Raw genomic sequence first — 27353 nt, forward strand, 5'->3', positions numbered from 1 at the left:
TAATCATAACTGTATGTAGGTATCATTTCTATTGAATAAAGGCATTTTACATATTTTTTTTTTCTGCTGAATTGTCTAAATGTAAAACACATAGCAGAGGATGGTTTCGATCCATCGACCTCTGGGTTATGGGCCCAGCACGCTTCCGCTGCGCCACTCTGCTGTCTGTTACAATGGGGAGGAAATGTAGCCTTTAACCCTGTGGGACCAATTGCGTATGCAACGAAGATCTAAAGCTGTCTGATGAGAATTTGAAAAGAATACTTCTTTCACTGCCATAGTAAAATAAGTATAGACAAATCTAACGACAAAATGCATATCATTAAACTAACTTATTAATTTTATATCAAGTCATTTATTTACAACCACATTTAAGATAAGTGAGAAAAAAACAACTCAAATGCTATTTCACATATTTTATACTATTTTGGACAAATATGAAATAAGGCATCTGATGAAAATCCAATACTACAAGTATTATAATTTTTCCCCAGACGTATGTTATAAACAATGGCCTTTCTTATTCAGTGTCAGGGCCACTTCCCCAGTCGTTGGGCTTACATTTGGTACTTTTACATTTTATTTGAGAAACAATTCCTCTTCTCTTTGCAAATGCCATTAATATCAGGTATATTTTCAATGAAATAAGATATGACCTTGTGTTTTATTGCTTTACTTGAATAATAAAGGATACAATGCTTGTCTATTATAGTGCAAAACTGAAGATCTAGTGAAGATATAACTATAGTGTGTGTTTAGTATTTCTGCCTACAACACAGACACAAACATGATACAATGGATTTCTATTAGATGAAAATAATACAATGGCAGCATAGGTGATACATTTACCATTTACTGAACATAAACAGAACAACCAGTCCAGTTAGCATATCAGGAGAGAAACATTAAGCCTACTCCTGGACAGTCAGCCTGTCCTTGCATTGGATATCAGACACTGGTTGACCACCTCCAGAAGCTGGGAGTTCTCGAGTGCAGCGGCCACTCTCTCTTTGTCTGCCAGCTGTTTGTTGACTGGAACAAAATAAAAAACCAAGGGTTTAGTTAGGGGCAATTCCATAATAACTGAGTGATGCTGACACTTAGATATTTCACTTTAAGATATGTTAAACAAAACCCAATGATTGCAAAGTTAAACAACCCATACAACTCTATGCAAAAGGACTACTTTTTACAATTTCCACAAAAACACATTTACTTCAATAACAGTGCAGATGCAAAGTTCCATAACAGAATGAAAGCAAAAAGCACAAACTGTCATTCTGTTACCAAAATTTGCATCTGCACGGTTGTTCAAGTAAAGGCGTTTTTGTGGAAATTGTTAAAAAGTAGGCCTTGTGGATAGAGTTGTATGGTTTGCTTAACTCTGCATTCATTGGTTTTTGTTTGACATTGTTTAAAATGAAAATTCAGTCTCAGTATCACTGTTACTGTGGAATTGATATTAGGGCTTCTCAAAAGGGGTAGTCTACAATAGTCGTCTTGAAGGTGTGATTGTTGGTCTCAGCCTCAATGTTGAGTTACTTCAGAGGCATGTCACTTTACCTGCATCTTCTGAGGCATGCGTCCCAGGAGTGATGTGCACATCAATCTGCAGAGATATTAGGCATAGACGGTACATGACCCACTATATTAATGTTAAATGTTCAGACAATTAATATTAAAGCTTGCTCTCACAGCTCACAAGAAGCAGACTTAAATTATTTCACCCACCTTAAACCTTTCTGGTAGGGACCGCAGCAGCTTGACTTTGATGGACAGGCCTATGAGAGTTGCCATGCTGCAGTGGGGTATAGTGGGGGTGAACTCCACACCCACCGTGTTCTCTTGGTCATCTACCTGTAAAGAAAAATAAAGTTGGTTTTATTAGGGTAACACAGTATAGGCTATCTGCTGTCCTTTGTAGCTACACAAGTATATCTGTGTCGAACTTTAACTGGGGAAAAGTTGTGAAAGAAGTTTAACTCACGCGCACTCGCACTTGTTCCACGACATTCAACTCCTCGAGGGACAGTGGGTGTTCAGGATCATTAATGGATCTGATGAGATGTAGCACGGGTTAAGGTGAAATCTGACAACACAATGATGAGTAATTATCTTTATTGAATGAATGAAGCATCATGTGCAAAGTTGATTGGTATGACATTGGAAGCTCAATAAATGTATATTTTAACTAGCTACACCGAAAGGATATCAAATATTTCTCTGTCGTCGATGGGATCAGCAACATCTTCGTCCTCGTCATTTGCGGTCTGAAGTCTCTCGCCTGTTCGTTGAAAAATCAAGGGATTTGCGTTCTCTAAACGTGTCCCCCCTGACATTTGTGATGTTACAATTACAGAAATACGGTATATTTGTTTGCGCTATCGTTTTTTACTCTGGACCACGGGAGTGACCGATCGACTTCCGGAAACGGTAGACGTCATAACGTACGCAGGCGCACCCCTGCGATTTAGTGTCATCTTGGATTTCCAGATGTATCCAGCAGGTGGCAGCATTCTCATCTTAAATTCTGTAATGTTACTGCGTGAACTTCAAGGTTAATCTATAAATGGTAAAGTTACACAGAAGCAAGAAAATAATGATCCAACTAAAACAATGTTAATACTAAAATGTTTCATAAGTAACAGCAATTCAATTAGCCCTCTTACACGTGTATTGTGAATCCCAGGAAAGCAGCTTTTTACCATAGACTCAAATGATAAGCTCTAGCTAATATCTTTAGTAGCAGTATAAGTAACATATGACTCAGAATACCACCTGCAATGCACCATTTCAAAGTCAAGCCTAACCCATAATTGTACAATTAATCACCTGTGTCTGTGTGCGTTGGAACATGTTTGAAAAGGTTTAAAGTCCAGTTTAAACTGTACTTTCACTATGTATGTTTATAGAATGAATAGCAGCCGACAAATTCAATGTTGTCTTGTCCAGATTTGGAGTGATACATGACATAAGTTACCGTCATGGGTGATTCCTTTTACTGTGCCAAATAATCTAAATATTTTAAAGACATTAACTCTTAGAAATACTGGGCACACTATTGAAATACCCCAAACCCATTTGTTGAGTGTCACCAACGCAAACAATAACATTGAAAACCACTACTGAAAAACCTTGGTAATATATCACTAAGGACTTCCTTTAATCTGAATGCAAACTGACCTTCTCTCTGTCCATCTTGTCAACAGCTGTTGAAAAAAACCTTCTGGTTTGCTCGCTCCGGTACACAATGAGCCTCCATTGTACCCTAAAGCCTGTCTCATCCTGAAATACCTGTTAGATGGAACCTGATAACACACATTCCTTATACCATTTGCATGAACCCAGCTTGGCTGTGAGCTCATAAGAGGCAGCAGTATCTTGTTGAACTTTATTCATCCCCTGTAAATGATCAGATAGTTTCCGAAACCAACAAAAAATGTTCACCTGAATTACAAGAACCGTGATTATGTATTTCAGTATCAAACCCTGTAAAGTAAAAATACAGTCTACCAACTGAAATTCTCAAGCTAGTCCTCACCCTCGCTTGTTTTTAAGTTACTCATTCATCAGCACTGTCAGAGGGATTAGTTCAGTGAGACCGTTAGCTGAACGACCCACATTGTGTCAACAATAACAATTAAGGTAAAGGCAGGCAGGAGTCTTGGGTGTGGTTAGTTTGCTCTAGGCTAAGTGCTGGGCTGCTAGCCATTCCTCCAGGGACACTTATCAGCATGCTATCCTTGCCCTAGTCTTTGCTGACGCAGGCAATACTATGCACAACTAACTTTTCACCTTATGCAAAGAGAGGAGCACTGCACGTAGGCCTACACTTTCAAAAAGGTGAGTGAGCGTCGGTGTGTCATCTCTCTACAGGTGGAAGGAAGGAAGGACGAGACAGACAGGATATGGATATATTTTAGCACCTACTACCAGCATAAAATCCTTTTAGCCTTAGAATGTGGGGTCAGGTAGCATGTGTGAGGGATTTTTTTTTCATCCCACTGACCCCACCCTTTCAGAAGGTAAAGAGAGACTTTCAACACAGTTTCTGCATGACACTCCACAGTGACATCACAACAGCTTTGAGAACTGGTTGAGAGTGCCTCGGGACCCCACATGATTTGCTGAAACCCCCGTGAGCCTGGAGCCCTGCAATTGAGACAGCGTGGGCCCTGTCTGGGTGCACTGTTGCAGGAGTGCCATTTCATCTCAATACTCAGTGCCTGAAGCCGGGAAGTAGCTCTCCTGGAGACAGGAGGTCCCATCACCACATTTCAGGAAAACAAAAACCCAGGCACAACACAAGATAGGTCTTGTCTATCCCCGGCCCTGGCTGTTGCTCTAGACAAATCTGAAAATGCTGTAAAGCTTGGGGCTGGTTAATCCGGGAAATAAAAGGATGGCTGGCTATTTAGAAACATGATTCCATAACCTAATGCGATTGTGGAGGTTATGCATAAACATTTTATAGAGTCTAAAAGCCTCACTCTGCGTTGATGGGCTTTTAAGGGCCAATGGTGTAGAGAGGAAGTCAATCACTGGACAATGGAGGGATATTGGCAGATCACAGCATTTAAATTGATGTCCACTGACTACTTTAAGTCAATGGGTGAGCTCATTAGGAATGTACAGTATACAATTACCAGAGTACTTCACGTAGGCCTACACTGAAAAAGTGTCATATCTCTGTAGAGCATTTCTCTTTAATCTTGATCTATGTGGGGTGGGTGGGGGGGGGGGGGGGGGGTGGGTTGAATAAGGATATTATCATGCTAGATCTTTGATGTGAATGAGCACAGAGACAGATGAGCGTGTTGGCTGCTACTGTGGAGACTAAATACAGGAAGTGGTTGTAATACAGAACCAGTTGCTCTTTGAACATATAACTAACTACCCCGCCCCAATCGACCTGAGCCTCACCTTGTTATTTTTTTGTTGTATTTAACTACGCAAGTCAGTTAAGAACAAATTCTTATTTACAATGATGGTTAACTGCTGTCGCCCAACAGGCTCCATCAGCCATCTTTCAAAAACCACAAAAACACATAACATATACTGTATAATTCATGATCAACACACTGTAGCTAGTTTGCTCTCTAGCTTTCAGGGTTGAACTTGGCAAAACTTGGCGGATGCGGATAACAAATGCTTAAAACGTTACTGTCGTATTAACCCTAAGTGCCAAACATATCCCATTAGACGGATGGATAATCATTGAAGATAGGTGTACTATAATAAACAAATGCTTCAATCAGGAGATGTACAAGACTTTGTTTATTATAATGTTTTCAAAAGGATTTCCTGAACGTTTTGCGTACGTTTCAGCCTCTATCATTTCAATAGGGACAGTAAGGTCGAAACCAATTACATTCTTTACACATTGACAGTGGTTAATAAATGACAGACAGCCAATGGCCTTGACAGAACCCGCCATGACAAATCAGCTAGACTTGTTCAAACCATTACGCATCTGTGGAAAAACCCTGTTTCATTGCTTCAAAAAGATCATGTTAGATTGTTTACACTCATAGAATAAGGGAGACAACGTTCTTATGGAAAACCTGAAACAGTAAACTGTTTTTGATGAATAATTCAAGCTTCTTAAAATGGTCATTCATGATATTTTCTTCAAGGATTTTAAACAAAGTAACTGTGTGACTTTTGCTTCAGTACTTCTTTAACCATTAGTCACTGGCTCTAGCAGGATAGAATTCCCCCGAATAGATTTCCTGTTAACAATATGACCACATTAACAAGTCAGGACACAGTCAGTCTCCCAGCCATACACAGTAAAATAAACAGATGAGACCCTGAACGTCAGACTGTGTAATGGGATGGCAGTCTAAATGCAAAATTAAGACATAAAAGTTATCTCGTTAAAATATAGGCTACACTTTCACTCCTGTGAGACCATCTGAAGGGAACCTGTGAACTGAGCAACAATTTTGCTATCAAAATGGATGGGCAATCCAATTAAGGGGAACATTAAAGTCCAATGTACTGGTGATGACTGGTGATGATGATATAATGAGTCTTCACTGACACACATGCAGTACTGAGTAAAGCAACACAGACTCTCCCTCTGGCTAAGACTGGGAACTCTCTCACAGTCACGTGTTATAGCACAGTTTACTTTACCACACTCACTGGAGTATTTGTCCTTTGGGGTTAATATACAAGCACACAACTAAATAATGATTAACAAGATTCCCATAGCCTCCTTTCCTCTCGGACTGAAGAGTTGGGAGTCTTCCTCCTAATTAGCACCAAGTCAAGTCCAGCTAGGGAGTATAGTTCTGGAGAATCTTTTACACATTCCAGCAAAGATAAGGAAAACTGAAATAAATACTGTCCTTCAGTGGAGGCGAAGACATTGCAATATTTACAAGGACGTCTCATATGAGACGCGAGTCTCACACAATGGATAAAAAGTGCATGATACGCCTATCTAGGACTGCAGTAGCATATTATCCTGTAGTGTGTTAATGTATTCATTATGAGTAAGAAGTTCAAATTATTTATTTTGTTCTGAGTCAGAAATGGGATGTAAAAGCCTAAAAATATATTCCATCAAACAATAAGCTACTGTATCTATCTGCTGGGTCATGAAGTGAGGCATGTGATTAAGTCAGTTGTTAGATATGGACTACTTACCATGTAATTTCTGATTGACCTCCACTGTTCATACTTACTATGACAAAACACAGACACGATTTGATTTATCATACAATACCAGCTGCTGTTCATTCAAATTGTGGATTCAGAGACGATGAGATACAACACAAAGAAGGGAACTGGAGGAAGAAAGAAGATAAGATCAGAAAATTGCTTGACTCACAATTTCCCACTTTCATGTCAAGTGACTGTGGAGCTGTGAGCATCCGATTAATTGTAAATGGAGGTTCTGTCAAATGGTTTGAGTGGAGACAACTGGACTATATTGCACATGGCGTCATTACCTCTTTTTACACCACTTTATGTGAGGATAATTTTCTATTCAGAAATATCACAAACTGTCCAATATTACTTATAAAGCAAGTATAAAGCAACACATTACTTGTCAATTGAATTATGGGGCTACCGAGGCCTAGTCAGTATGATGTACAAAAACATGCGGGGAAATAGAAACAGACAAAAAACAACATGGGGCAAAGAGATATTTAGATGTCAAAATACAGCAATTTAACATATGAAGGGATATGATAGAGCGCGCATTTATCACAACTGCATGCGCCAATCTAAATTCTGCTTGCTTTGCAGTTATATATTCAGCAATTGTAGCTAGTGTAATAGGTAATGAGAAGAATAGTAGAGCACATTATTCAAGCTAGTAGTAAATGAATTTCAAACCAAAACCATATTCCCTACATTATTTTTTGTACAGGGTGAATGCTAGTAATTAGGTAGATAGTTGCCGGATGCCATGTCAAATGGGCCAGGGCTAACGTTAGCTAGCTAGTTAGCTAGCTAGCTAGCTAGTTAGTTAGCTAGCTCAACTACATCACAGCATGTTTCTGGCCTTTTCAAAACAGTTGTCAGAAATGTAACGGTAATTTTCTGTAGCCTATTTAACTTCATTATACCGACTTCACGTGACCAACTCATCAGATGGCATGCAAAAGATCTTGGCTAGCTAACTCGTTTGAGAAACATGCATTCATGTCCAAATACACCACTTAACGGCCTCAAACATTCATAGTTTGACTCTTTGTGATATTACTAAACATTTCCTGTGAATAAAGTTGCAAATTACTTACAGTTTTGTTGTTTTAGTGAAGACTAGTCAGGAGGGCTATAGTAACACAGTTTAGCTTTGATATTTCAACTTTCGGCGCCATTGAAAACAGCATCCGTTCAATTTCCGTCAGCCGTTTGTGCCTAGGTTGTGTGCCTCCGTTTATGCCATGGCAATCATGGATTAACAGGTAGGGACTGCTAAAACAACTTTGGAGGTTATGATTATGCTAGCTAGCAATGCATACCAATATTGTGGATCATGAGTAGAAGCCTTAAAGTGATGTTTGGATGTGGGTCATGAACTGATCACATTTGAAACTCATGATCCACAATATTCTCTGTACTCTAAGGTCACTGATTGAATGGATAAAGAAATATCTTGCATGTCATACTTTCCCTTCCCTTTGGAACCCTCAAGCACTTTTATTTTCTCCAACAGGCCAGTCTCCCCATATCTTAATAATTTAATTGAAACGTTACTTACTACCAAAGACTAGGTCTATAGGACGTCTTTGGTTCTACATAGTGAAACCATAGACTTATCATTCAACAATTGCTTCACAAGGCTGCTGGGACTCTAAAGCAAGCAGAGGATTTAATGTTGTTCTGCCACCATGGAGATGTGATAAAGAAGATGCATGGAGGACTTCCTGCTGCAATTGTTCCTGTATTTGTAGCCAATCAGGTCCACAGAAAACCAAAGGTGGTAGAGTAAAACCCATCTACAATACATCATTTTAGTACTGATATGTTATGCTGACTGGAAATGTTTAAACTATCCCTTATTATTATGTTTTACCATGATTAAACTATATGTATTTATCAGTCATTTGTTAAAATGTAAAGCTTATTTTGACAAATTATAGCTTTTGACAAATATAGACTGCTCAAGTCTGTGAAATTATTGTCAGTGTTGCTGTGTTTTGTTTGAAACTACTTTGATCATGAAATGGAATGACTGACATCCGTGTTTGATCCTGAACCCATTCTTCCTCATCAGTGCTTTTCCTCTCGATCGGAATTCTCACATTATTGTGTAATTATTTGGCACATAGGACCCTGCTGTGGGTTTCTGGATTATGACAATTTACCTGTGTTTCATAGGTGCGGGTATAAGGAGCCGTTCTTCTCCCATGCCCATACTTGGAGCGAGCGGATGCGCGAGGTCACTCCCCAGAAACTACCTGCTGAAGCTCATTTCTCACTTAACCGACAACCCAGAAAGCACACGTTTGAAAAATAGACTTTTCTCATCTACACGTAAAGGGATTACTTGTTACTATTGGTGGAACGACTATCCAAAAATTATTCAAAACAAATGGGGGCATTTTGGTTCGTGGAGTTGGGCGTATTAATATTATTTCTCCAGGTAAGATATTTTTTTATTTCACTCTAAATTAACACGCGATGTAGGCAACGCCATTTACCTGGGAATACGTTGGCTAGTATAGTCCGAACCAGTAACGTTATCTGGTTCCGCCTACAGGTCTTATTTAAAAACGTATTTATGATACGTTTTCATGATTTGTCGGGTGTTTTTGTTTTAGCCAGCGTTGCGTTTGTCGGTTATTTGCTTAATTACCAGGTTAACGCACCAGGATATGTTATTATTCGGAGTTTTTATTATACATATGCCACATTTCGCAATCGGGTGAAGATCAATAGTAATGAGTGGTCATTATGATTAGTATAAATGCATTTCTATGGTAATCTGGTGAATATTTATTGTATGACCTTGTGCAGTTGATTTTATAAATAATACAATTGACTTATTTCCTTTTGTAAGGCTTTCAAACCAGGGTCGTCGGAGTCAACATGTCTACCAGGTTTCAATTCAGAAATATACATTTTCAAAGTGGAAAGAAATCACTTACAAAGTGGCCGGAGACTAGGAAAAGGTAAGAACTAACTAATGGTAGCTTCCTCGCTGTCAAAACATTTTTGCTCCGTCATACGCTAACGCCGTGTTCAAAACAACTGGGAAATGGGAAATATCTAACTTCAGTGCGTTCAAAGCTAGGGGGAAAAAAACGAGCTCCGACTGGGAAATATCTATTTGAAATGTCTTCCAACTCAAAATTCCTATTCGGGCCTCTTTCAAGAGCTCCAACCTGAGAATCACTGGCGTCATGATTTGACCTCGTATTTTTCCGAGTCCCAGTTGTTTTGAACGCTGCATAAGACCTAAGAATTTTACATGAATGTCATCACTAAATAATACATTTTTAGTTTTATTCACAGCAGAGAGTGTACTGATCTGAATATTTCAGTACACATTGACAAATGTGTATCCATTGTTAAATTTGTCGGAAGTGGTTCAATTGGAAGTATTTTGTGTTTAAATATTTGTTCAGTCTCCCCAGAGAGCCTTCGTGATTCCTAATCAAACTGTGCACAGCTGTTTATTGTACATACAAACCACTGAGCACACATTGTTTTTAGGTTCTTTCAGGTTTTGCTATGAAAGTGGGCCTTGTCTTTGGCTTCTCTATGAAATTCCACTGTGACTCACAAAATTAATTTAGAGCGATTTGGTGAGTGAACTTGCTGACAACAATTGATTTTCGATTTGGTGTGCCCAATATTGTCACCTGTTTAACGGCACAACATATCATGAAATACAAGGCTGGTTAGTTTTCACATTCAAGTGCTGCTTTGTTTCTATGTAAAGAATTGACTCGTCAGTAACTCCCTTTGATAGGCCTTTGTAACTGTTTGTTGAGGTGCGGCTGGCAAGACGACCCTGTACGTTACTTGGCAAATATGGCATGGAACTTTTTTCAGTCATAGTTTGTTTACAATAGCATTGTGGTGTTTTGTCTGTCCCGCATAATGGAGGGATTTTCACACCTTTACTTTGCTAAGAAAGCAAAGTCTCACTTACAATTGTGTGACCAATTTAGTATGCTAGATTTGTATTGTTGTGGCTTTTAATTATGCTTCAAACAAGTTGTGACTTAATTGAAGGCTGTTTTGTCATTGTAAGGAGGTTGACCAGACTGAGTGAGCTCATCGATGAGACATGCTAAATCTCGTAGTTTAACTGGCACAAGCTCTGATTTGATCAGTAGAGTAAAACTGGTTAGACTTCCTGGAACAACCATTAGGCCGGCCTAGATTCCTCTGAGTGACTTCTGACATTGATTGATTGTCATTCACATCAACTGACAGCATATTACAAATGAATAATGTATATCAATAGGAAATGAGAAATGATGCCTTAATCAATCCCTTTTGTATAGCAACCTATCGTTAAGCTCTTAATTGAAACATGCAACATTAGCAAGCCTATCATCTCATAGCAAAAAGGCTATATTAACATTTAACTCCTGTAATGAAGCAGCCAATGTAAATTGTCATTTTCAAAAAATGTCCATTGCAATTCGCAGGAAAACCTTGTTCTAAACAGTGCACCTGATGCGAGCGATTCCATATGGGATCAAGATGATCATCTGTTAAACTTAGAAAGGGGAAATCTGAAGATTTAACAACTAGGATGGGTTCACAAATATGACTAGGATTGTGCCTTTTGGATTCTCGACAAAGAAAGTTGATATGAAAACCAATAGAACAGGAGAGAAATGCTGGTTTCAATGGCGTATGAGGAAGTCTTTGTAAAATAATTGCCTCCACGTTTCTATGGTGGGACTTTGGCTAGGCTACTTTGAAACAAGGTAAGACATGGCTCATAATATGAAGAATGTTAAGATGGCGCCGAAGAGGATGGCTGACGTCTTATATGCTCCTGACCAAATGTGCTGTTTTGATTCTTTTTTTGTTGTTGCATTTAACTTCTTTTTAATTTTTTAAAACTTATTTTGAACATGATGTTGCTGCTACTGTCTCTTATGACCAAAAATAACTTCTGGAAATCAGAACAGGTATTACTCACCATGAACTGGAAGAAGCTTTTTCCTTTATTAACGAATCTGAGAAGGCTATACTGTTCGGGACCAGGCGCAGGTAGGTAGCCTAGTGGTTAGTGTTGGGCCAGTAACCGAAAGGTTGCTAGATCGAATCCCCAAGCTGACAAGGTAAATATCTGTCGGTCTGACCCTGAACAAGGCAGTTAACCCATGGTTCCTAGGCCGTCATTGTAAATAACAATTTGTTCTTAACTGACTTGCCTAGTTAAATATGTTTCAAAAATCCCTGTCATTTGCGTGAAGAAAAGAGGGCGCAGATCGGGCTGCGTTCTGAGAATCTGTAGGCGAGTGAGTAAACTGCCATCTGTTCTACTGGCTAACATGCAATTATTGGAAAATAAAATTGATGACCTATGATTATCCTACCATCGGGACATTAAGAACTGTAATACCTTATGTTTCACCGAGTCGTAGCTGAACGACGACACGGATAATATAGGGCTGGCGGGATTTTCCATGCACCGGCAGAACAGAGATGCTACGTCTGGTAAGACGAGGGTTGAGGGTGTGTCTTTTTGTCAATAATAATGTCTAATATTAAAGAAGTCTCGATGTATTGCTCGCCTGAGGTGGAGTACCTTATGATAAGTTGTAGACCACACCATCTACCAAGAGTTCTCATCTATGTTATTCGTAGCTGTCTACTTACCACCACAGACCGATGCTGGCACTAAGACCGCTCTCAACCAACTCTATAAGGCCATAAGCAAACAAGAAAATGCTCAGCTAGAAGCAGCGCTCCTAGTGGCCGGGGACTTTAATGCAGGTGAACTTAAATCAGTTATACCAATTTTTTGCCAGCATGTCACATGCAACCGGGGGGGGGGGAAAAATCCTAGACCACCTTTACTCCACACACAGAGATGGATACAAAGCTCTCCCCCACCTTCCATTTGGCAAATCTGACTATAGTTCTATCCTCCTGCTTACAAGCAGAAACTAAAGCAGGAAGTACCAGTGACTTGCTCAATACGGAAGTGGTCAGATGATGCGGATGCTACGCTACAGGACTGTTTTGCTAGCACAGACTGGAGTATGTTCCGGGATTCATCCAATGGCATTGAGTCTACTACCTCAGTCATTGGCTTCATCAATAAGTGCATCGACGTCGTCCCCACTGTGACCGTATGTACATATCCCAACCAGTAGCAATGGATTACAGGCAACATCCGCATCAAGCTAAAGGCTAGAGCTGCTGCTTTCAAGGAGCGGGACACTAATCCGGATGCTTATAAGAAATCCCGCTATGCCCTCAGACAAACCATCAAACAAGCAAAGCGTCAATACAGGATTAAGATTGAATCCTACTACACCGGCTCTGCCGCTCGTCGGATGTGGCATCGCTTGATAACTATTACGGACTACAAATGGAAACCCAGATGCGAGCTGCCCAGTGATTCGAGCCTACCTGACGAACTAAATGCCTTTGTGCTTGCTTCGAGGCAAACACTGAAGCATGCATGAGAGCACCAGCTGTTCTGGATGACTGTGATAACGCTTTCGGTAGCTGAAGTGAGCAAGACCTTTGCAGGTCAACGTTCACAAAGCCGCGGGGCCAGACGGATTACCAGGACTTGTACTCAAAGCATGCGCGAACCAAGTGTCTTCGCTGACATTATCAACCTCTCCCTGACCGAGTCTGTAACACCTACATGTTTCAAGCAGACCACCATAGTCCTTGTGCCCAAGGAAGCGAAGGTAACCTAAATGATTATCGCCCCGTCGCACTCAAGTCGGTAGCCATCAAGTGCTTTGAAAGGCTGGTCATGGCTCACATCAACAGCATCTTCCCGGTTATCCTAGACCCACTCCAATTCGCATACCACTCCAACAGATGATGCAATCGCACTCCACAGTGCCCTTTCCCACCTGGACAAAAGGAACACCTATGTGAGAATGCTGTTCATTGACCACAGCTCAGTGTTCAACACCATAGTGCCCATGAAGCTCATCACTAAGCTAAGGACCCTGGGACTAAACCCCTCCCTCTGCAACTGGATCCTGGACTTCCCGACGGGCTGCCCCAGGTGATAAGAGTAGGCAACAACACATCTGCCATGCTGATCCTCAACACGGGCCCCTCAGGGGTGTGTACTTAGTCCCCTCCTGTACTCCCTGTTCACTCAAGTCCTCACCTAGGCCAGCAGATTGTGCTTAATTTGCACATCTCCCCTCCGAGAATTCACGAACGGGCATTCGACTGTAAAGCTACTCCAGTACTTTTCTCAGTGTAGCCTATTTTTCTCTGGGGGAAAAAAATGCAAGATTGACTTCGAGCAAAACAGTAGGAAATGTAGCATTCAAAATATGATGGCCATGCATTGTTTTTGCCAAAAAGTTCACTAAGCTCATTTTACTTATATGGCTGCTAGCCAAATAGCGTTGCACTTTGTCATCTGAAAATGAAGCTATTCTCTGCCAAATGTGACACTAATGTGTTTTGTGTGAATGTAAACTATAGTTGCACATCCCTGATCACTCTATTGAAGCAAAAAACACGACTTCCAATATAAAACGCAGGTGACGTGGTTAAAATGCAGATTTCTGAACTCGAAATGGACCCCTGATGCGACTATAGGCTATTGAATATTTGAAAAAGTCGCAAAAAAAGCTTGCCTCAGGCTGCACATGCTGTTCTCGAGATCATATTTTCACCCTTCAGACTATTCTCAATTTAATCTTGTCTTTACTAATATGTCATTTGTTTTGATTTAGAATGGTTCATTATCAAATTGGCAAGGGAAAAAATACATGGTTTCCGTATGCACTTGAATAGCAACTGGAGGCCACTTTTTTGCAGTTTGTTTTTCATTCCAGCCAGGTAGTCTACTCCGGTTTAACATGCAGCTGGTGGCCACACCAGATACTGACTTAATTTAGATTTTGAACCCCCCCCCCCCTCCTTTGTTCAGGGACATATTATTCAATTTCTGTTAGTCACATGTCTGTGGAACTTGTTCAGTTTGTCTCAGTTGTTGAATCTTATGTTCATACAAATATTTACACATGTTAAGTTCGCTGAAAATAAACGCAGTTGACAGTGAGTGGATGTTCCTTTTTTGCTGAGTTTATATGGGCTGCGTGATCAGGGGTCTCAATTCAGAATTATGCATTTTCACACTGTAAAAAAAGAATGCTTATGCATTTATAAAACGCAGAAAAATACTTATCTAAAATTCTTATTGTAATTTGTGCTCGGCCTCGGACTAATTTTGTGCTTAATTTCCACTTCTCCACTCCAATGAGAATTCACAAACGGTTATTTGACCGTGTAGCTACTTTTCTCCAGTTCTTTCATTGTAGCCTACTTTATCTTAAATGCAAGATTAACTTCAAGCAAAACATAAAATGTAGCTGGCTACATTCTATGATAAATATCTTATATATGATGGCCATGCATCGTCCTTGCTTTTTAATTGTAAGCTCATTTCCTTATATGGCTGCTAGCCAAATAGCATTGCACTTCTGTTCTCATCTGATCAAAATGAAGCTATATTCTGTCGTGTGACACTGTTTTGTGTGGGAAAACTATAATTGCACGTCCCTGATCACTCTATTGTAGCAAAAAACACTGACTTTCAATAAACGCAGGTGACATGGTTTGAAATGCAGTTTTTTGTTTGATGGTCTGCGTTTTGAATATTCTGAAAGAAATCTGCACTCTAAATCGACCCCTGATGCGACTATAGGTTATTAATTATTTGATAAAGTTCTAAAAAGCTTTCCTCCGGCTGCACACACTGTTCTCTCAAGAGATCATATTTTCACCCATCAGACTATTCTCAATTTAATCTTGTCTTTTACAAAAATGTCAAATTTGTTTTGCTTTAGAATGGTTCATTATCAAATTGGCAGGAGAAAAAATAGATGTCATCTGTATGCACTTGAATAGTGACTGGAGGCCACTTTCCCGCAGTTCGTTTTTCACTCCTGCCAGGTAGTCTGCTCCGGCTTAATATTAGCAGCTGAGAAATACATATAGTAGCAGCTGGGATCGTCCTGTTTTTAGCGGCAACCAACTCTGCTTTCACGTGATTGCATATAGAAATGTCTGGGTTTATAAGAACACTAGTTTCACTCTGCAACAGTCACTGTTTGAGGAGCATGCAGCCTTTTGCTGTGTGACAGGTGATATTCCGCCCAAACTCTATGCCATTGGCTCTCCAACCCAGTTTCTGCAGCTACCCAGTGCTTAATTTGGGAAACAAGTGAAATCTGTTTGGGAACATCGACTGTAACATGTTTTCACAAAACGTGTATCATTAAACTGTTGACAGGGGAGGTGGTGAGATTCTGTAGCTAAAGGTAATGTCAGGCTATTGTTTATGAAAATGCCCTGTTACTAGGCTATTCATCACCTAAGCCTATACGTTCTCTCCTTGAGTCATGGATAGAAAGTTTGGAGTGTAGCATAATGGAACAGAACATCCAGTTTGCATAATAATACAGTCCACACTCAAAGGCAATTACTAGAATTTGTTTAATTTGAGTATAGCCTAGCTAGACTAATTGTGTACCAAAGACATTTTCAGTTCATATGGTCAGTGGGCTATACCTAGGGCTGTTGTGGTGGCCGTATTACTGCCACACCGGCAGTAATGAGGCATGCCCGCAGTCAAATACCACCTGACCATTGAGTCACGATAATCTCCATTTATCCCCCTCCTGTTCACCCATGACTGCGTAGCCAACCACATCAAGTTTGCAGATGACACAAGTGTTAGTTAGGCCTGATTTACCACCAACGAAAATGAGACAGCCAGTTGTAAAACAAATGTTTTTGTTACAGGTGGCCTGTTTTTTTGGGTTTTTTTTATGTTTTATTATTTTCTCCCCAATTTCGTGGTATCCAATTGGTAGTTACAGTCTTGTCTCATCGCTGCAACTCCCGTACGGACTCGGGAGAGGCAAAGGTCGAGAGCCATGCGTCCTCCGAAACACAACCCAACCTAGCCGCACTGCTTCTTGACAAAATGCACATCCAACCCGGAAGCCAGCCGCACCAATGTGTCGGAGGAAACACCTGGTCAGCGTCCACTGCGCCCGGCCCGTCACAGGAGTCACTAGTGCTCGATGAGACAAGGATATCCCTGCCGGGCAAACCCTCCATAACCCGGACGATGCTGGGACAATTCTGCGTCGCCCCATGGACCTCCCGGTCGCGGCCGGCTGCGACAGAGCCTGGCCTCGAACCCAGAATCTCTGGTGGCACAGTGGTCTAAGGCACTGCATCGCAGTGCTAGCTGTGCCACCTGGGAGGCCCCTAATGTTCTTTGTTGCGCTGGACTTCAGCTTTACCACATACAGTGGGGGGAAAAGTATTTGATCCCCTGCTGATTTTGTACATTTGCCCACTGACAAAGAAAGGATCAGTCTAATTTTAATGGTAGGTTTATTTGAACAGTGAGAGACAGAATAGCAACAAAAATATCCAGAAAAACGCATGCCAGAAATGTTATAAATTGATTTGCATTTTAATGAGGGAAATAAGTATTTGACCCCCTCTCAATCAGAAAGATTTCTGGCTCCCAGGTGTCTTTAATTCAGGTAACGAGCTGAGATTAGGAGCACACTTTTAAAGGGAGTGCTCCTAACCGCAGCTTGTTACCTGTATAAAAGACACCTGTCCACAGAAGCAATCAATCAGATTCCAAGACCAAGGAGTTCTCCAAGGATGTCAGGGACAAGATTGTAGACCTACACAAAGCTGGAATGGGCTACAAGACCATCGCCAAGCAGCTTGGTGAGAAGGTGACAACAGTTGGTGCGATTATTCTCAAATGGAAGAAACACAAAAGAACTGTCAATATCCCTCGGCCTGGGGCTCCATGCAAGATCTCACCTCATGGAGTTGCAATGCTCATGAGAACGGTGAGGAATCAGCCCAGAACTACACGGGACGATCTTGTCAAATAGTCACCAAGAAAACAATTGGTAACACACTACGCCGTGAAGGACTGAAATCCTGCAGCGCCCGCAAGGTCCCCCTGCTCAAGAAAGCACATATACATGCCCATCTGAAGTTTGCCAATGAACATCTGAATGATTCAGAGGACAACTGGGTGAAAGTGTTGTGGTCAGATGAGACCAAAATGGAGCTCTTTGACATCAACTCAACTCGCCGTGTTTGGAGAAGGAGGAATGCTGCCTATGACCCCAAGAATACCATCTCCACCGTAAAACATGGAGGTGGAAACATTATGCTTTGGGGGTGTTTTTCTGCTAAGGGGACAGGACAACTTCACCGCATCAAAGGGACGATGTACCGTCAAATCTTGGGTAAGAACCTCCTTCCCTCAGCCAGGGCATTGAAAATGGGTCGTGGATGGGTATTCCAGCATGACAATGACCCAAAACACACGGCCAAGGCAACAAAGGAGTGGGTCCTGGAGTGGCCTAGCCAGTCTCCAGACCTTAATCCCATAGAGAATCTGTGGAGGGAGCTGAAAGTTCGAGTTGCCAAACGTCAGCCTTGAAACCTTAATGACTTGGAGAAGATCTGCAGAGGAATGGGACAAAATCCCTCCTGAGATGTGTGCAAACCTGGTGGCCAACTACAAGAAACGTCTGACCTCTGTGATTGCCAACAAGGGTTTTGCCACCAAGTACTAAGTCATGTTTTGCAGAGGGGTCAAATACTTATTTCCCTCATTAAAATGTAAATCATTTTATGACATTTTTGACATGTGTTTTTCTAGATTTTTGTTTTTGTTATTCTGTATCTCACTGTTCAAATAAACTTATTAAAATTATAGACTGAATTTCTTTAAGCGGGCAAACGTACAAAATCAGCAGGGGATCAAATACTTTCCCCCCCACTGTACATCTTTCTTTAATTTGTTCAAATCTGACGACCGCCATCTTGCCTAAAGAGTGGTAGTTGCTGTACCTCTACCTACCTGATTCTCTAGTACCTAACTATCAATAGAATGAGCAGAAGTGGCTACTGTGGCATACATCCAGTTCAGTTTTACTTCTGAAAACCACACTTCCATATCTTTCTCAACCACACATTTCTTGCTTTGTGTGTCATTGCACATTTTCTGCATAACATTTAGCCAGTTCATTAGGCTGGAAAGAGGTGTATTGATTTGGGGTTTCTAAATAATACTCAATCAACTTCTTTTGTGAAATATTAGGGGCATAATGAGACATTCAGACCTCTTTGTAGAGCTAGGCCTATGCCTCAGGATGTTTATAGTAGTCATGTGAAACCAGATGTTGCTGCCTGCCTGTCCTTGAGTCTCAACCCAGGGCTGGGCAAGTCAACTCTGCTCTCTGTCCACACAGGATGATTCTGGTAGACTACTTGTATACCATGACAGCTTAATTAATCTCTACCTGGTACATTGTATATTGTTCTAAGTTGCACAGTACTAGTTATACATGTCATGTTAATAGTTACATGAGGATATGGGTCAATTTACTCCTTTGCAAGTCAGACGTGTGTTTTTTACATTGTGTAAATAATAAGCCCTGCATTATGTCTTTGCAGCAGATCAGGACTGCGATCATGAGGCGACTAGGCCTAGGTTTTTTTAGAAGGCCATTTTGCTGCTTTGTTACTATGACCAGTATTCCATTTATACATTTACTGAGAGTGTGGTGGAGCTTTATCAGTTCATCAAGAACCCACTGATGTTAGAAATTGAGATTGTGACGGTGCTTTCAATGTTTACTTTTTAAGCCCACATGCATATTACTTTTAAAATCTCCTCCGACCACCTTTCACCTTGCAGTGGTTTTTGATGACTGCACCAGCCGCACCAGCTTTCTCTTTCACTCCGAGGATTCACACTTCAAAGTAGATGGCGACGGGACGCTGAAACTGGAGAGGGGGCTGACTCTGCATAATGGACATAAGGAGGTCTATGTCTCTACCCAGTCCAAGGGCAAGAAGATCACGGTTCCAGTCAGAGTGCTGCATGAGGCCAGACATGGCCACCACCACAATCACCATGAGATGACCACCCAGCCCAAGGTATACGACTGGTTAAATTAATGAGACTATGGTGTCCTCTAGTGGATAGATGGGAAACTGCATCTCTGGAAGTGTTTTCAATGACATGTATAGCTGGAAATATTCTGTAATTGAAACAGATTTTTTTTTCTGGTCAATTTGAAGTTTGATTGCAGTTTTTGTAAAATACTCTATGTATTTTGGTGCTTGTCAAACCATGGACTTGATATTTCATGGTTTGTTTCAATTCCACAGCCAGGAGCAAGTCTGTCTCTACCTGTTCTGAACTTCCCCAAGTCTTCAGGAGGTCTGAAAAGAAGGAAGAGGGACTGGGTCATTCCTCCCATCAACTTCCCAGAGAATGACCGAGGCCCCTTCCCCAAGATTATGGTGCAGGTAAGTGTCTTGTAGGTTAAGGATCGTTTTTCCGTTACTCTAATATCAGTGTTGGATATTTCGTCATTGACGTGAGTTCTATTATCCTTGTAAACCAGATCAGGTCCAACAATGATAAAGAGGTGAAGATCCAGTACAGCATCACTGGCACTGGGGCAGACCTACCTCCTGTGGGAATCTTCACTGTGGACAAAAACTCTGGGAATCTCTATGTGACCGAGCCCTTGGACAGGGAGAAAAAAGACAAATACATTGTACGGTTTGTGTATCCTAATTTTCTTCCCTTGACTTAATTGAAAACTGATTTATATGTAGTTTTAAACTGTTTGTCGTTACCTTTCTCTATAGCTCCTAGCCCATGCTGTTGCAGTGGGTGCAGGTATAGCTGAGGATCCCATGGAGATCATTGTGAAAGTCATCGATATGAATGACAACAAACCTGTATTTACCCAAGATCCATTTATGGGAACAGTTCCTGAAGCATCAAAACCAGGTATGTTCACACACACTCAGTATTTACGATGCTTAACAATGTTTCTTTTAAGGAAAATTATGCTAGGACGATTCAGAATTTACATTTTTATTCTCACTCTGTTTAGGTGACGAGGTCATGCAGGTAACGGCCACTGATGCTGATGAGGAGGGCTCTGCCAATTCTGATGTCAGATACACCATTCTCAGTCAGGAGCCTCCACTACCAAGCCCCAACATGTTTGTCATCAACCCTGTGACTGGAGGGATTCGGGTTAATGCACCTGGGTTGGACAGAGAGGTTGGTCTCTTTTCAAATCAATAGTCTTGTCAATAATTTATTCATTGTGTACATTCTACTTGCGTTACATTTGTGACCCTGACTTAATTTGCTACTTAATTTGTTTCAGAAAATTCCCAAATATACTTTGGCAATCCAAGCTGCCGATATGGAGGGAAATGGCCTTACCAGCTTTGGCAAAGCCATCATTACACTAACGGACAGCAATGACAACGCGCCACAGTTTGTGACGCCTTCGGTAAGCACATTTCTGAAGACAATTTAAAATTGAAGACTTACAACTGTTTTAACACGCAATGGAATTGCCCTTTCTTTGTTGCTTTATAATCATGCTTCTCTCCTTTGCAGTACACCGTGTCAGTCCCAGAGAATAAAGTGGATGCCTTGGTGGTGAAAATGCCAGTGACTGATGGAGATGAGCCTCACTCCTCTGCCTGGGCCACCACCTACAAGATAGTTGACGGGGACCCTCAAGGCCTTTTCAACGTGAGCACAGGCCCTAGCAAGCTGGAGGGCATCATTACAACAGCCAAGGTATGTTGAAATCCTCTCCTATAGATGCATTTGAGCTGCTACACTGGAGGCGTAGCAAAAGCAGCCTGTTAATATAGCTTTTTAGCTGCTACTCTGGAATGATTTCCTGGAAGAAGCAATTTGCACTCCCCTTCGTATTTATTTGGACAGTGACGCTAAAACGTTTTAATTTGACTCTATATTCTAGCATTTTTTAAAAATTAGAGATCCAATGTTTCATATGAGCCAACAGTACACATCACCTTTTTTTATTTGACGTCGCGCCCAGATGCTCACGACTTTTGGCGGCAGTAATAAAGCCATCGCCATCTGCACCCGTTCGATATGGCCTAGATTCAACTTTTTATTACTTCTAAATAAACTTTTTGGGGTTCTCATACACTTACAATGTTTTGGTTCTTCCTTGAACAGTCACTAAGATTATATTTGGTTGTGAACTTTGCAAAATAACAATTTTGGATGCAGCAGTTGTTAGATAGAATACTAACGCTCTATGATATGCTGTAGCAAAAGCTAGCCAAAGAGCCATTTTACTGGTTGTGTTAAATATATAATGCAGTTGATTTGCAATGACACAAACATTATATTAAACAGGGCATTCATATGAGTCTTAAAATCCTTTTTAAATTTTTTTTATCTATAAGTAGTTTGAAATGCACTCATAAGGAGCATGTAAATATAGGCTTTTTTTTGTTGCTGGTGTTCTATAAGGCCACCAACTTTCTTTGCATATTACCCTCGTGTAGCAAACACAGAAAGGGGTCTATAGAAATGCATGGCAAATAATGTATTGTCTCTTTTATTGTAAATAAGAATGTAATGTTTCTAAACCCTTCTACATTTGTTTGTATGCTACCATTTTTTATTATGGATAATCATGAATGACTTGAATCACGATGAGAGTTCGAGGGATGAATTGCATTACCCCCCCCCCCCCCCCCCCAAAAAAAAATGTTTATTGGGAATGGTGAGAGTTTAGCATGTTTTGGGGGTATGAACTTTTTGCCTCACTTTCTCACTAATCATTATTCACAATTCATTCAGGATTATCTGTAATCATGGTAGCATCCACATAATGTAAAGTTGTTCAGAAACATTTTTATTTACAATAGTGATTCTTATTTACCATTCATTTCTATTGGGCACAACAAACTGAAAATGCATCCAAGTTTGTAGTTGCAAGCCTGACTTGGTCATGGCGTGCGAGGAATATGGAACCAAATACTCAACTTTGACTACTTTTTAATACTCTGAATTTGTAGAAATACCTATGACTTAGGGGGGGACAAGATGCATAAAGTGCTTTTATTTATAAATGGTCAAATGGATATTTATGAAAATACCCTCAATAAAAAGTTATGTTTTGTACCGTTGCTTCATATGAAACATCTGACAAAAAATCCTGGAGTAAGGAGCCAAATAAAATGTTTTGGCTACGCTGTCCATATAAATGTGTAGGGGAGAGTATGCTTGTAGATATAAACACCATTATCCTGATTCTATAATGTCTGAAGGATTCCTATGTTGATGGGCTTTTCTATTCTTTCAACACAGCCGCTTGACTTTGAGAAGAACAACAAGTACACTCTGCTGGTCACTGTGCAGAATGAAGTCCCATTCACAATCAGCATGCCCACCTCCACTGCTACTGTTGTAGTGAATGTGGAGGATGTGAATGAAGCTCCAGTCTTCACCCCAGTGGAGAAGATTATCAGGAAACCTGAGGACCTCCCTGTTGACAGTGACCTGGTTCTGTACACAGCCACAGACCCAGACACCGCAAGGAATCAGAAAGTCACGTAAGATTAGAACTTCATTTACAATTATGTTTTGTACAATTTAAAGAGGGACATTTTTTTTCAAGTGATGACTGTACAGGTTGTAAGCAATGCTCTTTTTTTATTTAATTCATTTTGTTACATTTACTACACAGATACAAGATACGCAATGATAATGCTGGATGGCTCAGTATCAACAAAGACACTGGGCTGATCAAAGTCAAGAGCCTCATGGACAGAGAATCCACTTTTGTCCAAGACAACAAATACTCTGTTATTGTTCTGGGCATCGACAACGGTATTTAAATTTTCCCTTTTTCTAATGTTAATATTTAAAATTTAGTAAATGACCACACCCTGAACTTGACCCTTTGAGTGACAGTGCTCTAATTTGGATTTGCAGATGAAATCCCGGCAACTGGCACTGGCACCCTTATCATAGAGCTGGAGGATGTGAATGATAATGCTCCAACCATTGACGAGAGTGTGATCAGGGTCTGCAACAAGGAGTCCTCCCCACAGTTGTTGTCAGTCACTGATAAAGATGGTGCGGGCTTCACTGCTCCATACACCGTACAGCTTCAGGGGTCGTCCCATTCTAACTGGACTGCCAGAATGAACGACACAAGTATGCATTGATTTTTCCCAGAACTACAGTACTATTTCCCCCTTTTTTTAAAATAATTGCGTTGTTCAATGTTACCCATTTTCCATTTCAGAGACTGGCATTATCCTGACTCTGAAGACTATGTTGGACAGTGGAGATTACACGGTTGTCCTGAGAGTGTCTGACAACCAGGGCCTGCACCATGACAGCACCATCCAGGCCTCCGTCTGTGACTGCAAAGGAGCGGATGTCCAGTGCTCCGATAAAGCTGTAGCAGGCTTCGGCATCTCTAGCATTCTGGGAATTCTAGGAGCAGTCTTACTACTCCTATGTAAGTTGTTAATTTGTTTAACCCGGCACTAAAGTGTTTAGTAAATGCTGTCCTCGACGCGTACATATGTAATTGTTAATACACAGTGAAGTGCTAGTGTTAAGGCCCTGTGTTTGTTGTGCTCCAGTGTTGTCTCTTCTGCTGCTCATGTTCCTGAGGAAGAGAGGTGGCGAGAAGAAGGAGCCTCTGCTGCAGGAGGACGATGTCAGGGACAACATCTACTACTATGACGAGGAGGGAGGTGGCGAGGATGACCAGGTGAGGGGAGAGCTCACCAGACTAGCTCAGAACAAGCCTACTAGGCCAGGGTTCCCCAACTGTCTCAAATTGTTTTTCGACAGACCAAACAGAACATACTGTCAGCTTGATATGTCCCTGGATAAGCTCTCACAATATTAGTATTTACTAAATGCAGTCATATAGGCCACTAAGTTACTTAATTAAAGTTGCATTTCCCCTCTGACACAATCTTGTGGATGTCGGGTTTGATGGATTAATCTGATTTTGATGTGCAGGCAGTCCTCGATTAACTTTGTGAAAGCCGGTTCCTGTCCTGAGTATATTGCGTTCATAGAGGAAAATGAGGACTTTCCGGTGTAAGTCGATCCAAACATTGTTAGCGCAAAAAAATGCATGTTTCTTTATTGTGCTGTATTCCTCTGAGCATGCCAGCCAAAACGCACACAGGGACTCGGCACTCCTGAGCGCATCCCTTATTTGGCTCGATGTCTGGAATTCAATCAGCTCAGTTTGTTTTGTGGCCTCATCCAGCAAGGGTATCGTTTTTTTTTAGCAAGGGGGGAGAATTCTCCACCTGGGCGGACTGACAGGATTACGTACAAACGCAATGATATCCTTTGGCATGCTGTAGTCTTCAAATCTGGTGGATAAGTGTTGTCTCAGCTGCTTGGTGAAATCTTCCATCACCTCTGACAATGCTGCGGCCTGGTCCCTCTGCCTGTCGTGTCTTCAGTGTGCTGAGGTGCAGTAGCCTTCCAGATGACAAGTCCAAATCGAACAACTCCAGCTTCCTAGTAAAGAACTCAAATTTCTCCATGACTGTTTCCCACTTCCCACAGATATAACCTGTTTTAAGTTACAGAATATGTCCGCAAAAAGCTGTGCAGCTTGCAGTTAACAATTAAAAATGTTTGCGTCTGGCCTCTATGGGGCGGAAGGGCACTGAAAGTTATGCTTAGATTCATAATTACGTCTGAGATTTAATTATTTGCATACAGCGTTATTTTCACTGCAAATAAGACACACTGGCTTGGCATTGGGAAAAGATGAACGCATCTCTCTGTACATTCTTATCAACTTCGATTTTCATTAGCCACCTTGATACCTTGAGATCGACCTTTTATCTTGCTATCAAGCAAATTGTTCTGAACAAATGTTAATGTTAAAAAAAGTAGTGTAGGCTACGTAGACTTTTTTTTTCTTCCACCAATCAACGCACAGAAATTGACAAATAATTGAATAGACTGATTTTTGAGCTTAATCAGATCAAAATTATTTTATTGTCACAGTTTATGTAATAATCATGTGTTAAACATGTTACATTTGTTGTGTAGGTCAATTAATTATGCTAATATTATATATTTACTATGTTCTAGCCTGCCGACTGTTGGCTCAGAAAAAATTTGGCCCGAGACCAAACATGGTTGACGAACCCTGGACTAGGCTTTCCCAAGGGTCCATTTTTTTTGTGATTGTGATGTACATGTTATTGCAAACCATTGCATCTGTCACTCAATGTTTTTGTTTCTGGTCTTGTAATATAATGTGTCTGTACATCTTTCCACCTTCAGGATTTCGACTTGAGCGTTCTGCACAGAGGTCTGGATAACCGTCCTGATGTTTTCCGTAATGACATCGCTCCAACCATGGCCCGGCCAGAGTATCGTCCACGACCCGCCAACCCAGCCGACATTGGCAACTTCATTGATGATGTGAGTAAAGTCTTGAACTGATTTCTACTATGAGTAGAATGCACAGTTAAGGTCATATCTAGGTCTTCTGGAGACGATTTGTCATGGAAATAACTAGATTTGACATGGATAATGTCAGTTTGCATGTTTAGAATTTGTGCTGTATATTCACCAAGGTGGTAAAATGTAATCTTTCTGTTGACCAGAACCTGAAGGCAGCTGACAACGACCCCACTGCTCCTCCCTACGACTCCCTCCTGGTGTTTGACTATGAAGGAGGTGGCTCTGAGGCTGGCTCCCTCAGTTCCCTCAACTCCTCCAGCTCAGGAGACGACCAGGACTACGACCTCCTTCAAGAGTGGGGCCCGCGCTTCAAGAAGCTGTCTGACATGTACGGAGGAGGAGAGGATTGAGAAGTCAGTCAGCCACTAAACCTTTTTGCTTGGAAACTGTCCGGTTCTCCACACTTTGGTCTGTAAACTGAAGACCTTTTCTTTATTTCCCCTTTTTATGCGTTTCGGGCACATTTACAGTTTGGCAATTTGATTTGTGCAGACATGGGACCATTTTAGAAAAAATGTGTTCAATGCTCGTCTTCAGCATGGGGAGGGTGGCATACTCTTGGCTCTGCACTAGCAGGATGTTGACATGGATTTTACACAATTCAGCAGTTCTTTCTAATGGACTCTTAACAACCCCAGATTGTACTTGAATTTAATATGCTTCTTTTGGCGTCGTATCGAAGTTCTTTTTTTTTTATATGACTATCCTTTGGCATGAAATTGAAGTTACTGAAAGCCAAATCAGCCTTACGATGTTTTTGTTAACTGAGATTAATTATCAAGCTCAATAAATGCTTTTAAAAATGTTTGATAAACAACTAAGTTTGGGTTGTTTTATTCCTTTTCATTTTAATCATATTAATCACTAATTATATTTTTTTTTCCTGAAGAAGCTCACAGTTCTGCTTTTTATTTTATTACAGTTCTGCTTTTTTAAATTAAAGATATCCTTTTGGTACAATGATGGATGTGAATATTTGTATTAAATACATTGTAATTTGTCTTATTTTGAGCTCAATTATTCAAATTCACAGCTGAGACACTAGATGGCGACAATTGAATAAAACAGGTCTTGGTCAATGAATGATGGCATTTCCTTGTCCCGCAGAACAGATTGTACAAATTATATTTAAGTAATAAGGCTGGAGGGGGTGTGGTGTATATGGCCAACATAACTCGGCTAAGGGCTGTACTTATGCACGATGCAACACGGAGTGCCTGGACAGAGCCCTTAGCCGTGGCTTATTGGCCATATACCACAAAACCCTGAGGTGCCTTACTGCTATTATAAACTGGTTACCAATGTAATTGGAGCA

The 27353-nt window shown here is 40.9% G+C and overlaps 2 protein-coding genes and 1 long non-coding RNA gene across 4 annotated transcripts; 1 reads left to right on the forward strand and 2 right to left on the reverse strand.

Annotated features, from left to right (window-relative positions):
* Positions 1 to 837: 837 nt before the first annotated feature.
* On the reverse strand, positions 838 to 3524 carry ciao2b (cytosolic iron-sulfur assembly component 2B). Of its 2 annotated transcripts, XM_082969428.1 has the most exons (6): positions 3184 to 3524; positions 2211 to 2563; positions 1988 to 2065; positions 1732 to 1857; positions 1564 to 1609; positions 838 to 1032 (listed from the first exon to the last, which is right to left on the reverse strand). In XM_082969428.1, exons 2-6 carry the CDS (start codon positions 2337 to 2339, stop codon positions 926 to 928), a joined length of 486 nt encoding a protein of 161 aa, XP_082825554.1. In that variant the 5' UTR covers positions 2340 to 2563; positions 3184 to 3524; the 3' UTR covers positions 838 to 925. The 2 variants fall into 2 exon arrangements, with proteins under 2 accessions (XP_082825554.1, XP_082825553.1); XM_082969427.1 differs by lacking the exon at positions 3184 to 3524 and having other exon boundaries at positions 2211 to 3046.
* A 1738-nt stretch (positions 3525 to 5262) lies between these two features.
* LOC106587271 (uncharacterized) lies at positions 5263 to 7867 on the reverse strand. Its single transcript, XR_001324396.2, has 2 exons — positions 7761 to 7867; positions 5263 to 6797 (listed from the first exon to the last, which is right to left on the reverse strand). It is a non-coding gene; the product is annotated as an uncharacterized LOC106587271 (long non-coding RNA).
* A 977-nt stretch (positions 7868 to 8844) lies between these two features.
* Positions 8845 to 27121, forward strand: LOC106587268 (cadherin-1). Its single transcript, XM_014175509.2, has 16 exons — positions 8845 to 9109; positions 9527 to 9638; positions 19406 to 19647; positions 19882 to 20022; positions 20121 to 20276; positions 20371 to 20515; positions 20622 to 20794; positions 20904 to 21032; positions 21143 to 21328; positions 22883 to 23127; positions 23262 to 23404; positions 23510 to 23734; positions 23826 to 24044; positions 24172 to 24302; positions 25856 to 25996; positions 26182 to 27121. Exons 1-16 carry the CDS (start codon positions 9059 to 9061, stop codon positions 26386 to 26388), a joined length of 2646 nt encoding a protein of 881 aa, XP_014030984.1. The 5' UTR covers positions 8845 to 9058; the 3' UTR covers positions 26389 to 27121.
* The last annotated feature ends 232 nt before the right edge of the window (positions 27122 to 27353 follow it).

This window comes from Salmo salar, chromosome 26 (genome assembly GCF_965601325.2).
Source record: "Salmo salar chromosome 26, fSalSal1, whole genome shotgun sequence".
Classification (NCBI taxonomy): Eukaryota; Metazoa; Chordata; class Actinopteri; order Salmoniformes; family Salmonidae; genus Salmo; species Salmo salar.